This window comes from Ursus americanus, chromosome 16 (genome assembly GCF_024610735.1).
Source record: "Ursus americanus isolate L20-20 chromosome 16, mUrsAme1.1.p, whole genome shotgun sequence".
Taxonomy (NCBI): domain Eukaryota; kingdom Metazoa; phylum Chordata; class Mammalia; order Carnivora; family Ursidae; genus Ursus; species Ursus americanus.
The window spans coordinates 12398321-12417802 of NC_142142.1; the positions used below are offsets into that span (position 1 = coordinate 12398321).

The window sequence follows — 19482 nt, forward strand, 5'->3', positions numbered from 1 at the left end:
CACCATCCTGGGTAGATAATAAACTGGCCCTAGAAAAGAGGTTTAGTCCCAACAGAAGTCAGTCTGAACTTGGTAACACTGTGCTCTATCTGAGCAACACTCCAGTCACCATCCAACCTTCTGGTAAATTCAGTTTCTGCAGTGATTGCCTTAGAGGGAATACACTGGTCAGCCAAGGAAATATCCAGTCCAACCAACAGTTATGGTTCTCATCATGAATAAACTGCCATTCTGCTTTACAGATCAGCCTCTTATGAACCTTCCTGGTGTGAGTCCACATCCTTATGGCTGGTATCTCAAAGGCACTGATGAAATACAGCACCTAAGCCTAGAAGGATGTGGGTCAGACCCAATAGTACAGTTTGTACCCTGTGATGTATCTTGGAAACCCCTGCATTACCCATCCTTCACCATTCACCATGAGCATGCTGTTTTTTTACATTTCCACTCCACTATACACAAAGAACACTTAATTACCAACCACAAATGAAGGCAACACCCTTCAGGAAATCCATAAGGCAATGTTTCATTAAGCAGACAGAAACTCCTCAACCACTCCTAAGAATTTATCTTATGGAATGACTTAAAAGTAAGAAAAGATCTAATACGCATGAAGATGATATTCCTCACGTAATTTATAATGGTGAAAAAATAGGACACTCTAAATATATAAGATAGGGCTAAAAAATTATGTCATATCTACTTAAGATATTATACAATCATAAAAATGCAACATATAAAGTTGACTATTATGAAAAAAAGCATATGATTTAGTGATAAACATAAAAAGTAGACTATAAAATTATCTAGATACAATGATTCAATGTTTAAAACACGCATAAGAGCTGGGGAGAAATACACCAAAATGACAGGAGTCATTGTCTTAGAGAAGTGGGAATATGGGTAAATCATTTCCCTTTCCTTCTATTTATCAAAGAGTCTGAACTGTTTATTTTCACTTTTATAATTTAAAGATTAAGATAATGACAATATTGACTCATATTTAGTCCTGACAGTTACATCACAGAACACGGTCAAGGCTTAAAGGCATTCCATAAGAGGCACTTTGTTACTGTTCAGAGAAAGAATTTACTCATTCTTTCCATGGAGACTGCTGTAGGAGAAAAGGAGTCCTAACATGTCAGTCATACAGTCTCACAAAATAAGATTTGATCTTTGTAGTTTCTAACAAATAGAAAGTTAATCTTACCTCTTCTTTATAAAACACAACCTGTGCTAAGTATTTCATTAAAATAATTTAAAATTTAATGAAGTAACCTGTAATTTGGTTCAAGTTACTAAGATTTTAAACTAAAGTGTAATCTAGTCACCCAACATTTAAATTAACAAATAGATGGGCTGCAAAAGTAAATAAACACAGCTTGGCAGATAGCTGATATTGGTTACAGAAACCCAGTCTGAACAACAAAGAATTCAAGTTACCCTAAGATCGGACATGAGCTTCTTGTCAAGTGTCTGCTCCAAGAAATGAGAACTGACTTGTTCCATTGAGCCCTGTAAAAACAAAGAATCCAGAGCAAATTAAACAACTTTAAAGGCCTGAATATCATCTCAAAATTCAAAGTTTGGAGGAAACTTAAGTGCATAAAGATATCATTTCTTGACAGTAAAGATGCTGAGTTCTGAATCACCACCAAAATAATAAAAACATTAGCAGCAACAGCTATAAGCTAAACAGAGCTTACTGTCTCATACACTGTTTATACATATATTAACTAATTTAGTTTCCCTATGAAGTAAATTCTATTATTAGTTCCATTTTATATATGGGGGAAAAAAGAAAAGAAAGTTAAAATAAAAAAAGAAAAAAGAAAAGAAGGCACAAAAAGGTTAAGTAACTCATTCAAAGTCACAGAGAATATAATTTACAGAGCTGGGCTTTAAACCCAGGTTCCAGAATCCCTTGCCTCAACCTCTACTCTCCACAGTCTCTGCATTCCTTTTCATTCCAGTCTTTCCATTCATTTGTTTATTCGGTCACTCATTTAATAAAACAGATATTTCTTTAGCAACCACTCAATAATATGCCTACGGTCACCAGGAACAGCAATACAAAAGACATCAATTCCACACTCAATGATCTCACAGACTAGTGAGGGAAACTGACAAGTAAATAGATAACCGTGTTATGGTACAAAATGCTACTAAAGGGTAGTATGGGAAACTCAGAGAACAAGCAGTATAGGGTGGAGGCAGGGGAATTGGTAATCACAAGTGCAAACACATAAAGAGAGAATGCCATGAGGGAAACATCAAGTGGTTCTAGGAATGGGACACAGGATAGGGGTGCCAAAAATGAAGCAGGATGGTTAGGGATCAGATCATAAAGGGCCTTTGTCATGACTCTTTATCATGTTTGTTATGGAAGGAGTTTGCCCTAATTCTGAATAACCAGATAATCTTTTCTCAATAATGAGCTCAAGAGTGTATAAAATATTGGGGCGCCTGGGTGGCACAGTGGTTAAGCATCTGCCTTCGGCTCAGGGCGTGATCCCAGGGTTCTGGGATCGAGCCCCACATCAGGCTCCTCCGCTATGAGCCTGCTTCTTCCTCTCCCACTCCCCCTGCTTGTGTTCCCTCTCTCGCTGGCTGTCTCTATCTCTGTTGAATAAATAAATAAAATCTTTAAAAAAAAAAAAGTGTGTATAAAATATTTTACTTATATTTAAAACAGTTATTTCTAAAAAATCCCATTGAGGAATATAAATTATCCTTATTTTTTAATTTTTTTTTTTTAGGTAATCTCTCCGCCCAACGTGGGGCTCAAACTCACAACCCCGAGATCAAGAGTCACATGCTCTACCAATTGAGCCAGCCAGGCACTCCAAATTATCCTCATTTTTTAGATGAGAAATTGAGGCTGAGAGATTTGGTAACTTGCTCATTACAAATAAGGAAGAAACACAGATTTACACCTCATGAACATCATCTTAGCAGCAATGTGACTAATGAACCAGAAGGAATAAGAATGAAGCAGAGAGACAGGTTGGCAGGCTATTAGAGCAGGTCCTAGACATTCTTCAAGAATATACTGGCAACTTTCTCTAATTCCTAAGTTAGCAAATATGGAAATGCTTACAGAGGATCAGACTTCTCCAATCACATTTTCCACAGAAACTTACATGTTCTATGGAAATACCCTCACCCAAGTTAACACCTCTCCTACACTCCAGGAGAGCAACTGTTGTACCATCTTCACGTAAGTAGTTTCAAATATACTGTTTCTTATTTCTACGTGGTACAGTTGATGGCTTTCTTTGTTACACAGATCTGAGCCAATATCAAATCTAACATTCATGTTTTTAATTCGAACATCAACTTTGTGAGTAAGAACTCTAAATTTTTAAGCCCTCCTCAACTTTCTCTTTAGTTTTACCACCAGCATTAACAGTTAGCTTTTTAGGGGGCACTTTTTTTTTCTAATAAAGAATTAAGTTTGTTTTTGTTTTTGTTTTTTTTTTAAGATTTTATTTATTTATTTGAGAGAGAGAGCGCACAAGCAGGGGGAGCAGCAAGCAGAGGGAGAGGGAGAAGCAGGCTCCCTTCTGAACAAGGAACCTGATGTGGGGCTCGATCCCAGGACCCTGGGATCATGACCTGAGTTGAAGGCAGATGTTTAACTGACTGAACCACCCAGGTGCCTCTGTTTTGTTTTGTTTTTTAAATAAGCTCTATGCCCAGCGTGGGGCTTGAACTCACAACCCTGAGGACAAGAGCCACGTGCTCTACTGACTGAGCCAGCCAGGTGCCCCAAGAATGAAGTTTTAATGACTTCACAGTGAACTACTCTAAATCCCTAGTCTCACTGGCCCCTCTCTAGTGCCTTTAGCTGAGCTCTCTCCCAACACAGTAGCAAAGAGGGGGTACTATCCAAATTCCAGCCTCAAAAAATTACATATCATTATTTGCAACAAATTTCCTGTGTTATCTGAGAATATGTGAAGCTTTCCATTTCAGTCCACAATTACCAACAGCCCTGTAACATAATAATCCACTTGAAAAATGTTGAGACCTAAACTAGTACACACCCAGTGGAAACAGAGAAGGGAGAGATTCAAGAGATGTCAAGAAGGTAGAATTGCTAAGAGTTGATGACTCACTGGATATGGGACACAGAAAGAATTCCCAAATGCCTCTGGGTTTACAACTGGGTAAACGATGGTATCGTTCATGAAAGTGCTAGAGGAGTAGATGTGGACCAAAAAGATGAATTTATTATAAAGTCCAGCTCACCAATCAGAAAAACATCTACAGTCTTGTCTACTTTAACCAAGACAAATACATTCCGATAAGCTCTCTCCAACTACTACTACTTAACAACCTGTATTTGTAACACTAAGAAAACCATGATATTTAACAAACAAGTGTGTCAAACCTTTCAGAGCAAAAACTGCTCAATTATAGCTGCTCAATAATAACTTAAGTCTATGCACCAGCCTCTAGCTTCTACCCAATTAGGTGATAAAGTAAACGCTACCCTCCACCCCAAAAACGGAACTACCATGTGAGACAGAAAACTGACACTGGGGGCGCCTGGGTGGCACAGCGGTTAAGCGTCTGCCTTCGGCTCAGGGCGTGATCCCGGCGTTATGGGATCGAGCCCCACATCAGGCTCCTCCACTATGAGCCTGCTTCTTCCTCTCCCACTCCCCCTGCTTGTGTTCCCTCTCTCGCTGGCTGTCTCTATCCTGTCGAATAAATAAATAAAATCTTAAAAAAAAAAAAAAAAAGAAAACTGACACTGACTAAGCCATCCACATTTGCCCTGGGAAAGACTAGCCCTTATGACTACAGACATAACAACCTACAATCTGTCTGTAAATATTATCACTTTTAAGGTCAAACACTTCTGGAGTCTTATAAAAAAGGTTTAACCCTTACTGAATAGGAGAAATTAAACATCTTAAGAAGAAATCACTGAACTAAGGACTATATTCTAGATAGAACACCAATTACCATGATTAATTACACAGTAATGCTGTATCCTAAATTGTCCCATGGCGCTGCATACTTCGCAATCAACTTTTTTTGCCTCAGTTACAGCATAACTGAAAACCAACCTTTCACACGGTTTTGAATTTTCTACAATAGCCTACATCTGAAATTTTTCATCCTGCTAGAAGTCAAGGAGAATGGAGACTATTGATTTTTTTGCACAAGATGGACTTAAATTTAAAGCCTTATCATTTAAGTTCTTGAAGAACCTGGCTTCTGCTTTCCTCTTGAGCTTTATCTTCTTGCACATTCCCCACGTTTAACATTATTCACCCCCAAACCAAAAAGTATTAACTGCTCGTACTTCAGTATGATATTGTAGTTTAGTATAATATTAGCATGCATGATAATCGTACTCCTTCCGCATCTCTGCTTATATTTTCTCCTTCCCTACTTATTTACCTGCTAACTTATATTCATCCTTCAAAAATCAGTTTAGGAATCATCTCCTCACAAGATGAAAGCAGAGAGGGAGACAAACCATAAGGAACTCTTAATCTCAGGAAACATACTGAGGGTTGCTGGGATGGAGGGCCATGGGAGGGATGCGGTGGCTGGGTGATGGACACTGGGGAGGGTATGTGTTGTGGTGAGCGCTGTGTATTGTGTAAGACTGATGAATCACAGACCTTTACCCCTGAAACAATAAATACATTATATGTTAATAATTAAAAAAAAAAGTAGTAGAGAAAGGTTAAAAAAGAAAGAAAGAAAGAAAGAAAGAAAGAAAGAAAGAAAGAAAGAAAGAAAGAAAGAAAAGAAATCGCCTCCTCCACGAAGCCTTCTTTCGCTATGTTAGGTGCTCTTTCCTAAGAGTACCAGGCATTGTAATTAACTGATTGCTTACGTCAGCTTACCAGAGACTATCAACTCTTTTGAAGACAGAGACTATATGCTCAGTGTTTGCTGACTTGATGAACATATGGTCTGAAAACTATATGCAATTTACCTGATGACAGCTTTGTCTACTCAAGTGTTGGAGTGGGGGAGTTTACCTCTTTGCTTACACAGAGGAACCAGGAAATCAGCAGGGTATTAACTGTACAAGCACAGTTCTCAATGTGTAACTGGACCACCACTAGGAAGAGAATCCACATGGGTTTTAGATCATGAATTGTCATTTACTATCTATGTAGCCTCTGATAAGTTACATCTCTTTTCTAAACCTTATTTTGTTACTTACAAAATGAATACTAGAACACCTACCTCTAAGAGTTTAAAAGAATTCAAAATTATCTGCAAAAACTGAGTGTTTATGAGGGTATATATGTATAAATATGTGCATATGATCAGAAGTGCCTAGCTTAGTAGGCTAAGGACTCTATCAATAGTAACAATGATTATTATCAGTAAGATTAGATTGTTAGTTATTTTTAAGTACAAACATAATTACCTATGTAATTTGGAGCTATTTGGATCTAAAATCATTGAATTTAAAACATAAAGTGCCTGACTCAAGATAGAGTCATCTAAGCGAAAACCCTTTCAATTCACCAGTGTAATTCATTATTCATATGGCTTTACATAGATAAATCTCAGATCCTGTGGGGTACGAAAATGAAAAATGTGAATGACCCTGCCTTAAGGATTACTCTTCTAAACTGCCAACTCAGATGCAGATGTATCACTGAATTATCCCTCTAAAACACCCCTCACACATACAGCACACTACAGATGCTCAATAAAACCTGAACGAAAGAATTTGATGAACTGAATTGTTCTCGATTTTAAAATATTCACCAACCAAAACAAAGCTTTAAAATGTGAATTCAGGGGCGCCTGGGTGGCTCAGTCGTTAAGCATCTGCCTTCAGCTCAGGGCGTGATTCCGGGGTCCTGGGATCGAGCCCCGCATCGGGCTCCCTGCTCTGCTGGGAGCCTGCTTCTTCCTCTCCCACTCCCCCTGCTTGTGTTCCCTCTCTCGCTGGCTGTCTCTCTCTCTCTCTGTCAAATAAATAAATAAAATCTTTAAAAAAAAATAAAATGTGAATTCAGGGATGCCTGGGTGGCTCAGTCGGTTAAACGTCTGCCTTCGGCTCAGGATCGAGTCCCGCATCAGACTCCTTGCTCAGCAAGAAGCCTGCTTCTCCCTCTGCCTGAGGCTACCCCTCCTCGTGCACGCGCGCGCACGTGCACGCGCGCGCACGTGCTTTCTCTCACAAATAAATAAATAAAATCTTTCCCCTCCAAAAAAGTGAATTCAAAACTAAACTCAGTAACGACTGGCTTGTTTAACTCTATTTTCTTGCAGACAATCAAAATGCTCTATAAGCAGGTAATACTGAAACCATCCAAATTCCTATTATTCCATGAAAATGCTTCAAACAAGTTTCAGCAGTTACCCTATAAATACTGGTCTTAGGAGTGGGGCTATCACTGGATCTGCGTCCATACAGTTAGGTTCAAAGTATTTAGCCAACAATCTTACTAAGACTGGCAGAGCTGGAGGCCCTCAAAAGGGAAGTATCCAAAAAGAATCTTAGACTTTCTTGCTGTGACACTTATATACATTTTTATAAATACATACACATATGTATAAAATACATACATATAAATACAAAGCAATTATTTTTACTATTATTTTCCTTTTTCTTCAGGCCTTTGGCTGTCTCATATGCTAACAAGGTTAAACAGGCTTCTCTTTAAAATTCCTTCTAGTTCTAAAAGACTGCTTCTCCGTAGGAAAGGGGGCCATTTCTTTTTATTTTCAGAAATACTAAGGTTTCTAAAAGTGAATTATACCTGTCCCTACCTGTAGTTCTGAAAGTATTTGTACAAGCGTAACAGGCAACATGTTCACTAAATAAAGTATAACTTACCAATAGCTTTGCAGCTTGAACTCGAACCACCCAGGAACCATCACTGACCATGTGACAAATTTTTCCAAATGCATCATCAACTAACCGAATTTCTTCATTAGAAGAAGGAATTGGGACAATGCTAAAAGAAAAAACCACAAATGACAAAACATCAGCCTAAAGCTGCAAGTTCAATAAACTGAGACTGACCAATGAAAACTGGCACGGACACACACACACACACACACACACACACACACACACAAAATGACAACTGAGGAACTCAAATCCAAGAGTGATGGAATACATTTCAAAGTGAAGAAATCACTCTGGGAGTATGAAACAACACGTTAGTTACACTGCAAATTCAAGTGTTTAGCCCACCAAAAGGTTCAAATATTTACAATGATACCAAAAACTAGCTACCACAGAACATTTTATATCTTTAAGTTTATTCTCTCCTATAATTGCATTGCTTTCAATATAGTAAACCATAGAATAAATCAATATAAAACATACTTGCAAATCTGATCCTAGAAGAGGCAATTTCCAGTTAGTCTTTTCTTTTTTCTTTTTCTTTTTTGGGGGGAATTTTTAGGTTATTAACTCATTCTGGTTTGCCAATTTTAGCAGGCACTTTAATGAAGAGGAAAAAAACCACTTCTTTTTCTTATACAAGGAGCACTTCTATAAAATAAAATAATATTTGTCTACTTCAAAGAATCATTGTGAGAATGATTTAATTACTATGAAATCATTTTTAATGAGGAAAACACTACATAAGGGATCATTATTCTCAAACTCACCTAGTATCTTTATCTGGCATTTGTATTTATTGAAATGGGCCCCAAATAATTTTAAAGATTAAAAAAAAGGGTGAAGGGGGGGTGCTACATAGCACTTGAGAAAGACAATCCAATCTCTTCATTTACAGATGAGGAGGTTGGGACCTGGAGAGGAAGTATCTTTCCCAGGGTACACAGAAAGTTCATGGCAGAGCTGAAAAACAAGGACCAAGCACCCTGATTATCAGGATCTGTACTTTCTCCCTATTCCACAATGCTTTCTAAAAATCTAACCAACATTCCTTTTCTGGAGGAGGGCTTTTTGCATGCTGGGAGAAGAATGGCTTAGCAGTGAACAAAAGCTGGCTTACACCCACACTGACCTTTCGGGATAGAGCTGACTGACAACCCAGATAAGTTGGACTGCAGCGCTGCGCACTTGTTCATAGTCATCAGACAGCAACTTACAGGCCTGCAAACAAAGATTCCAAAAGTCTGTCAGTTCTGTGTCCTCCCAGGTGATGTTCAAACTATTTTCAAAATGAAGACAGGGTGGCTGGATAAGGATGCCAATCAAAATACTTGTGGGTAGTTTCAGCTTCTTGAACCTTTGCCCAAAAAAGAATTCTTGGCCTCTGTGAGCTACTCTAGCTATGTTCTGTGTTCTGACTCCCACCCCATGTCAGAAGGCAGAACCACAGATTGATGGACAGCACAAAAGCCATCTAGAACAGCATCGATCCTAGCAAAGTCTGCTGGGAGCCCATAGTGCTGCTCTCACAGGCTCAAACACCAAATAAGGTATTTTTCCCTTTCTGTAAAATCAAAGCACGAATTTCTGACTGACAGTCTGAAAACTCAAGTACTCTAAATAAATGTATAATTTTAATGCTAGGCTTCCAAAAGAGGCCAGATTTTTCTGCTTTCCTTTAGTCTGAAATGGAGTATCCTTACTTCACCTACATGGCAACACCCTAGACTTCACTAACACCCAGAAGTACTCCATTTCTAGAATTTGAAAACCCTATATTCCATGCTCTCATCATAACATGTTACTCCACCAGCTCTTCCATTTCCATGAATTAATCCATCACATTTGCTCTTCAGTCCCACTTAACCTACCTATCCGTTTAACCAGGGTTTCTCAACCTCGGCTCTACTGACATTGTGAACTGTACAATTCTTTGTTGTGAGGGCTGTCCTCTACGTGGTTAACGTATTTAGCAGGATCCCTGGCCTGTACCCACTAGACCGTAATAGCACCACACCCCTGCCCTCTTACCCAGCAGTTGCAAAAGCCAAAATAGCTCCACACTTCTGATTGCTCCCAAAGAGTAAAATCACCCTGGTTGAGAACCACTTCTTTAATCCCACCCTTTTTCTCCAAATGAGCCACCTTCTCCTTGCTCCATAGCCTTCCATTACTTCAGTTCCGACAGCACCGTTTACAACCCCCTCAAGACTTCTGCTACAGCTGCTCCAAAAACCCAACACTTTCTCTATTGCTCACAAGGGCAGCAGAGCACTAGCAAAGACTGCACTCTCTAGGGGACTGGTGGCTCATGAGCTGGAACTTTATTGGCCCTACTCTGAAATCTTTTACACCCCTGCTTTCCACTTCCATTACCCAAGGCAGCTTGTCCTAACCTCCCCCACTGGGCCCCATCCCACTTCCAGCCATAAGGCTACGTGTTTATCGGAGAAAAATCAAATTTCTCAAGCACAAATTCTCCCAACTATTCCATAATTTATAAATTCATTTATACCTGTATTCTCCCATTCCTGTTTCCTCAACGTCTGAGAAAAAAGTATCCTAATTCCTAATTCTTCTACTTTTACTATGGATCCCGTCATCTCCTCACACAGGTCCTTCCAAAATAGGTCCTATTTGTGATCCTCTATTATAGCCCCCTATTTATTTACTGCACTACTCACATGCCATGATTATTGTGTTTATTTGTTATCGCCTGTCTCACCCAAGAGAATGTGAAGGGCATGGATCCTATCCAACAAGCTCAGTGTTGTACAACTAGCATTAGGTGCTCATTAATATTTGTTGGATGAATCAGCTCACGAATCTCATTTTCTGCCTCAAGGAACTTACTCCACCATTTATCCCCCTTTGTCTCTTTCTATCATCAACTTTTCCCCAAACACTGGCTCTCCCTTCAACACATAAACATAGGTAGCAGCTATCTTTAAAATACAATGGATAAAATCTTTAAAAAAATAAAATAAAATAAGGTGCCTGGGTGGCTCAGTCAGTTAAGCATTTGCCTTTGACTCAGGTCATAATCCCAGGGTCCTGAGATCGAGGGAGCCTGCTTCTCCCTCTCCCGCTCCCCTTGCTTGTGTACTCTCTCTCTCTAATAGATAAATAAAATCTTTAAATAATAATAATAATAATAATAAAATAAAATACAAAAAGCCCTCCCTTTCTACCATCTTCCATCCTGCCATCCTATTATAGCCAGTTTTTTTTTAAGTTTGTTTATTTATTTACTTATTTATTTACGTAATCTCTATCCCCAACATGGGGGATATGCTCCTCCAACTGTGCCAGCCAGGTGCACCTAGCCAAATTTTTTTTAAGTATAGTCAATAATCACTATTGAACTGCCTCACCTCAATTGACCCGCCTCACCTCAATTGACCCTAATCTGGCTCCCACCCCCAACACTCTTACTAATATTGTTCTCCTCAAACTCACTAACAGCTACCTGTTGCTAGGTCCAGTGGGTAGACTTCAGTCCTATTCTACCGGACCTCTTATCAGCATTTGACAATTGACTATGAGAACCCCCTTCTGTCTTTTCTGGAATATATTTTTCCTCCTCCTCCAACTGGCTGCTCCTCAGCTCCTTTCTTCTGTCTACCTCTTAAATGTTGGACCTTACCCATGGCTTCCATGCTTGGTCTGTCAATCTTCTTACTTACCGTCAGTATCCACATGCCCCTAGATGAGGATAGTTTCAATTATCCACCTCTAGCTCTGCTCTCTTCTGAATTCCAGACCTTCACAACTATCCACAGCCTGGAATTTTCCTCATGGGTGTCCCACCAACCCTTCGAACTAACATAACCAAAACCGGTATCTACTTAATTATGGTACTTAATTCAACCTTCTCTTTTTTTTTTTTAAAGATTTTATTTATTTATTTGACAGAGACAGAGAGAGAGACAGCCAGCGAGAAAGGGAACACAAGCAGGGGGAGTGGGAGACGAAGAAACAGGCTCCCATCGGAGGAGCCTGATGTGGGGCTCGATCCCAGAACGCTGGGATCACGCCCTGAGCCGAAGGCAGACGCTTAACGACTGAGCCACCCAGGTGCCCCTCAACCTTCTATCTCAAACACTCCAACATTCCACCCTCACTCCCTTGAGGACCTCATCATTGCTTGCCTTGTTAACTGACATGGTCTTATGCCATTAAATATCTAAATCATCTAACTAACTTCTGAGTTCCCACTCTCTAAGTTTCCTTTAATTATTTGGCTTCCCACAGAGTTTTCCTATAGGGAGAGAAGGTGCTGGTCACACCAACATAACCATTCTGAGCTCATTCTATTTCATTTTCTAAAAGAATAAACTTGGTTTACACATCAGTCATGGGGATTTAACTAACTACCATCTTCCTTTGAAAGATAAAACCATTCTTGGTGCAAAATCTGGTTTCTGACATGGATTTAGACTGCCTGTCTCTAGATTCATTCAATTATTCTACAAGAGAAATACCACCTTGTAAGGCTTTTTCATTAGGCAGTCACTCAGCTTCTCCTAGTGATGCTACAATTTGATTGTGCCTTTCTATCCCAAGGTCTTGGTCATTCTTCTCCAGAAATACTCTAGTATGTCAAGTATGGTGCCCAGAACTGACTTCCTGTCTGGCCCAACCAGAGATCAGGGAGACCATCACTTTCCTTATTCTGAACACTATACTTCTCTTTGTGTACTCTGGTATTCACACTAAGCTACCTAAATCCTCCTCGAAGTCTTTTTTACATGTATTGTTTTTTTAAAGATTTTATTTATTTGTTTGACAGAGAGAGAGAGACAGCGAGAGAGGGAACACAAGTAGAGGAAGTGGGAGAGGGAGAAGCAGGCTTCCCACTGAGCAGGGAGCCCGATGCGGGGCTCGATCCCAGGACCCTGGGATCACGACCTGAGCCAAAGGCAGACGCTTAACGACTGAGCCACCCGGGCGCCCCTTTTACGTGTATTAATTCTATTCAATTATATATCCTCCATCCTCTTAAAATGTGCATTTTGGATACAACTTCACATTCATCCCAATTAATGTTGTCAGTTGCTATTCTATGTTTTCAAATTCTGACAACTAGTATTCTACTCTCCCAGGTTCATTATCCCTCCTTCCCTTCTAGACAGTAATCATTTAAGGTACCTGATTATAAATTGTTTGGTGTAATTTCAGTCCTCTTTCATGGAGCTGCAACTAGATAATAAAAATATAGTTTAAGTATTTGGGAAAAAAAGATCAATATTCCCAATGTCTCCCCCACAATCTCATCTATTTTCCCCCATTATATCAGATTAACATAGTTCCCGTTAGCCAAAAGCACTGCTATATAAATAAGATATCTGGTCAAAGACTTTTTAGCAGAAACACTGAAATACTTACTAAATCTAACCCATCAAGTGTCCCAAGGGGATAACAGAAAAATATTCAATAATGACAAGAAGGCTGAAGAAGAAATGGTTAACACCACCTCCCCCTACAAAGCACCATCCTTCTCCAGGGACCTGCAGGAGGGATATGACTTGGTACTGTAACAGGTCTAAGTTGTACCCTCCATGTTTCAGAAATAAGGGTGAAAGCAACCAGAAAGGCCCGAGAAAAGCACACCTGCTATACAAGGAATGTCCGCCTTTGAGTTCTGTGATGCCATCATCACATTCCTCAAAGTGTGCATAAGGTACACCCTAGGGTGGTTCAGAAAGCATCCAACATTGGCCATGAACTTAAAAAACAAAAGAAACAAACTAACAAAACTGTCACCATTTCGTTTCCATGATCATGTTTACCATGGCTTTTATAGCTGCTGTTCTGACACGTGGGTCTTGGTCACTGAAGTAATCTCCTATAATCTTCTGGACATCTCTGACAGCTAGGCCTTCTCCATCTTTTGTGACACTTTTCTCCAAAGAGCCAAGATTGCCAAGTAATTGCAGGCACTTATTTCTTACACCATGGGAGGTATCTGAGAGGTGCTATAAAAAGAAAAGAACAAAAGGACATGATTAAGATTGCTTAAACTAAACAAAAAACCAGAAGCAAAGCACTGTATCAACTTTAGGAAAGACTCCAAACACTACATTCTCAACACTGTCTAAGATCATGTTACTTGTGTATATGTCTTCCAAAAGAACCATAAATCCTTCAAATATAAGATCCCCAATTGTTCATCACTGCATTCCCAACAGCTAGTTTGCCTTAAGAGAAAGTACTTTAAAAACGGCCCCTAAGTTGCATTTTATATGCTATCAAATCTAAAATCAAAACAAAAATTTATTAATTTTTAAAACTTTTAAAATTGACCCGCCTGGGTGGCTCAGTCGTTAAGCGTCTACCCTTGGCTCAGGCGTGATCCCAACATTCCGGGATTGAGCCCCGCATCAGGCTCCTCCGCTGGGAGTCTGCTTCTTCCTCTCCCACTCCCCCTGCTTGTGTTCCCTCTCTTGCTGGCTGTCTCTCTCTCTCTCTCTCTCTCAAATGAATAAATAAAATCTTTAAAAAAAAAACAAAAACTTTTAATATTCACACAGAAAATGCAAAAAGCTTAAGTGTACAGCTCAATGAATTTTCGCAAAATGAATACACACATACAATAAGCACCCAGATAAAGAAACAGAACATGACCAACACCCAAGAAACCCCTCTCACCCCCTCCCCCACTAACTACACCACCATCAAAAATAGCCAATATCTTGACTTCTAACACATAGATTAATTTTGCCTATTTCTATACTTGGTAAAATCAAATAGTGTCTGGCCTCTCTTGCTTAATATTATGTTTGTAAGATTCATCCATAATATAGCATATAGCAATGGTTCATTCATTTTCGTTACCATACAGTATTCCATTTGTGACTATACCACAAACCATTGTCGGTAGATGGTTTTTTTCCAGTTTTTGGCTATTAATAATGCTACCATGATTGTGGTAGCTTGAATGTAGCTTCTATTGGATATAAACAGGATCAGAGTTGCTGGGTCACTGGACATGTATATGTTCAGCTTAAGAAGACACCACCAAGTAGCAAACAGTTTTCCGAAGCAGGTGTACTAATTTAACTAATTTACACTTCTGCCATTGATGCACCGTGTTTCAGTTGTGCCACATCCTTGTCAACACTTAAGTACTGTCAATCTTTTTCATGTTAGCTCTTCTCACCAGTATTTTTAACAAATTATCAGTTATCTATTGCTATACCTAGTCCTATGCTACCGAAGTAAGCTATTTGCATAATGCAGTAACAGGAACCAAAAATACTTTAAAGAGATGTGGTTGTATAGTACATGATAGTATAGCATGGAACTCTGACTTCTAAGCTTTTTACATCCATTGTAAGAAATATCCATTATACTGCAACACAGTATTCACATACAAATATATATACAGAAAGTTTAACAAAACAGTATTTACCCTTACATCATGTGATATACTCTGACATTTTAATTCTATTTTGATTTACAAAAAATACTAATCATGATGGAGTGCCTAGCTGGCTCAGTAGAGCAAATGACTCTTGATCTCAGGATTGCTAAGTTCAGGCCCCACACTGTGTGTAGACATCATTTAAAAATAAAATCCTTAAAAAAAAAATACTAATCATAGCCTATAAAACTGACTGCATTACCCACCAACAGATCACAATGCTCAAAGACACCGGTATAAAGAAAAGTGAATGGTGCCTGAAGTTTTAAAATCTGGGTTCACAGATCTCTTTACAGAAATGTCTGGTTTCGGGACTGGGGGAAGAAATATGTAAGAGCCTGGGACACTGCACCAGAAAGCAAGGAAGATATCAAGGACTAATGGAGTCCAGATCAAAAGGACAAAAGAAACCAGTAAGTAGGGCATTTCCCACTGTCAACATGGACATTACACCAAAAAAAAAAAAAAAAAAAAAAAAGCAATCAAACAAATTCAGAATGTAGAACATTCTATAAGATCAATGACCCAGTTTCTTCGGTAAATTTATGGCATTTAAAGAAAAAATAAAAACAAAAGGGGGCATTGTTACTGATTAAAAGAAATTTAAGAGACTATCCAAAGCAATACGTAGGTCTTTTTGGATGCTAATCCAAAAGAAACCAACTATGCAATTAAGGAAATTTTAATATGAACTGGTATGAACTGATATAGAGTAACTGTTAATAATGGCATCATGGCTTTATTTTTTAAAATGATCAGTTATAGATGTATACTGAAGTATTTATGATTTAAATAACATGATGTCAGCTATTTGCCTTAAAATACTAGAGCAAAATAAAAAATAAAAATATGTTGTCTGGAGCAGACAACAACAAAAAGTGAGAGGAGAAAATCTATGAAAAAGACTGCACAGTATAAAAATTGTCAAATGTACACTCAAGACTGGAAATAACAGTAAATCTGCAATTTCCATAATATAAAATATATATACATCTATGAACAGCTTTATAAATATACATATATATATGACCAGCTCCAAATTTCAGCTCTGACTCATAATATGTGTAAATCAGTCAAGAATCAAGTCACCTCTCAGAGCCTCACTTCCTCATCTATAAAGAAAGAACAATAGCTGCCTCAGCTAACTTACATGGTTATCATGAGGCTCAAATAGGGATATAAATGTAAAAAAAAATTGATACACTACAAGCTTAATATGACTATTAGCTATTGTTACCATAATCTATTTTTTTTAAAGATTTTATTTATTTATTTGACAGAGACAGCCAGCAAGAGAGGGAACACAAGCAGGGGGAGTGGGAAAGGAAGAAGCAGGCTCATAGCAGGGGAGCCTGATGTGGGGCTCGATCCCATAACGCCGGGATCACACCCTGAGCTGAAGGCAGACGCTTAACCGCTGTGCAACCCAGGCGCCCCTATTGTTACCATAATCTAAAATAATAAGAAAGGTAGATGGTCACAGATAAAGTATACATATGGTTTCATTACAAGGTAACTACATATATAAATGTCAATACAAAACAAGTATCTTTAGATATTCCCTTCAATTACAAATTTCCCAGGATTTTCTATCTATAAATGAAATCACTGATTTGAAATCACAACAGTCTCTGGAAGTATGCTCAATAATCACGCATTTCTCTTGACCTGTCTTTATTTGCCAATTCCCTGTTCTACAGGACCATAAGGATTAAGTGATATGTCTAAAAACACACTCCTGACACCCACTCAGTCCAGAGCTCATTTCCCCACTCAGCTACATGAATAACCTCATGATTTTAAAAACTTTGCTCATTATGTACAGAGTTGGGAATTTGCATCTTAAATACTTAAAAGCTCCACAATACCTATTTTCCTCTAACATATTTATACTGTTACTCCCAAATATCACCAGTCTCCAGCATGAAGAATTACTCTGGTTTCTAATCACTACATGATAAACATACTGACACTAAATTAATAACCAATTCTTGTGATTAGCTAACTAGGCTACCAATACTTTGTATAAGTAATACACACACACACACACACACACACACACACACACACACACAAACTGAACGGACAGGAAGATGTATCAGATAAGTAAATATATTATAGCTGATTCTGGAGCTAGAGTACAGAAAGTACAAGATGAGCCTGGACTATTTTGTTGTGCCAGAGAAGAAGGAAGTATTCGAAGAACAATAGAAAGAAGTCAAAAGAACACAGAAGCCAGCTTAAAGGGGCTCCTATTTGGCCAAATCAGGAAATTTAGTTTTGTTGTTGTTGTTTTTCAAATCAGGAAAATACGAAGACCAAGGTGAATAATTATAGTAACAAACTATGACCCACTGAATAAATAAGGAATCTGTGAGTTTATAACTGATATAAACAAACCGAAAGTTTGAAGACAGAATATTTACATAGTCTCAAAGTGCCACCCTACAAAATACTTACTCATTTCAAAAGGAAAGAATAACTTCACAGTGAATAAACATGACAGACACTATCTTAACCAGGTGATCAAAGCTAACATCATTAGTAATAGGACAAATCAAAACGGTGTAGCGCCTAACAGGATGCAATAAGAGCATCACATCTGTGATATTCTTGTCAAAGGTGGTAACTTCAATCTAATTATGAAAAATATCAGACAAATCCAAATTCTGGAAGGCTCTACAAAATAGCTATCTTATAATTTTCAAAAATGTCAACATCATAAAATCAAGTAATGACTGAGGAATTATTCCAGATTGAAGAAGACTAAAGAGATATGACTAAAATGCAAGATGTCGTTCTGAACTGGATCCTTTACCAGTAACAGACATGATTCGTCCAACACTGAAATCTGAGTGAGGTCAGAGGATCAAATGGTAGTATACACTGATGTTACGGTCCTGATTTTGATGATCATATTGAAGTTATGTAGGAAAATATCTTTGTTTATAGAAAATACACAATGAAGTATTCAAGAGTAATGGGGCACTATGTTAGAACTTATTCTAAAATAGGTCACAAGAAAAGTTCTCTATTACTGGACTTGCAATTTTTCTGCAAGTTTGAGACTTAAAAAAAAATTAACAGCCTAAATACACGTGAAAAAAAATATACAATAAAATATAAAAATATAAAAAATAAAATAACCACATTATTTTATTAACCATGTTATTGGTTATGAACCAATGTTTCATAAACATTAGAAAAATAGGGACAACTGGATGGCTCAGTCGAGCACATGACTCTTGATCTCAGGGTCGTAAGTTCAAGTCCCATCTTGGGTGTAGAGATTACTTAAAAATAAAATCCTGGGGTGCCTGGGTAGCTCAGTTGGTTAAGCATCCAACTCTTGGTTTTGGATCAGATCATGATCTCATGGGTGGTGGGATCAAGCCCTGAATCGGGCTCCATGCTCAGCAGGCAGTCTGCTTGAAGAGTCTCCCTCTGCCCCTCCCCCCTGAGTGTGTGCACACAAGTGCTCTCTCTCAAATAAATAAATCATTTTTAAATAAATAAAATCTTAAAAAAAGAAAAATATTACATTATCCATAGGAATAAGTGTATTTTTAAGAACATAAAAAGAAAGAGGCAGCAATAACAGAACCACACCCAAAGAGGTTCAGAGAATGCCTCAAGAAGTATAGGAAGCTTTGCAGACAAAGTGGATTCCATAAACTGTTTCACCTCTTGTCTGAGAGGCAAAGTAGCATAGCTGAATGAGCAGGAACTGAAGTCAGACAGACCCAGGTCTGACTGCTGGTCCTGCTACGTAGTATCTATGTGATCTTCACTAACCCCCACAAATTTTTAGAAATCCTTACTTTGTAAAAATAGTAATAATATCCTCTACCATGAAGTTCTGTGGTGAGTATACTAAGTGAACTCATTTAAGAATTACTGTATGGGGGGCGCCTGGGTGACTCAGTTGGTTAAGCGTCCAACTCTTAATTTCAGCTCAGGTCATGATCTCAGGATTGTGGGATCCAGCCCTGCACTGGGCATGAAGCCTGCTTGGGATTCTCTCTTCCCCCCTTCCTCTGCCTCTCCACCTGTGCCCTCGCACTCACTCGCTCTCGCATTCTCTCTCTCTCCCTCCCCAACCCCCCCAAAAAGAACTACTGTATGTAAAATTAGCTAATAGTGTCTGGGACATAACGGACATTCAGTAACCACAAGTGCCTAGCATAGTGCCAAGCATTTAGCATGT

At 38.6% G+C, this 19482-nt stretch overlaps 1 protein-coding gene across 2 annotated transcripts in view; it reads right to left on the reverse strand.

Annotated features, from left to right (window-relative positions):
- The window catches only part of INTS4 (integrator complex subunit 4), a 107821-nt gene that overhangs the window by 48103 nt on the left and 40236 nt on the right, over positions 1 to 19482 (reverse strand). For both annotated transcript variants that reach the window (XM_045816178.2, XM_045816179.2), the window contains exons 5-9: positions 13642 to 13827; positions 13001 to 13051; positions 8982 to 9070; positions 7835 to 7955; positions 1444 to 1515 (exon numbers count right to left, since the gene is read on the reverse strand). In XM_045816178.2, the coding sequence (XP_045672134.1) occupies positions 1444 to 1515; positions 7835 to 7955; positions 8982 to 9070; positions 13001 to 13051; positions 13642 to 13827 (519 nt within the window). The remainder of the gene's footprint in view (positions 1 to 1443; positions 1516 to 7834; positions 7956 to 8981; positions 9071 to 13000; positions 13052 to 13641; positions 13828 to 19482) is intronic.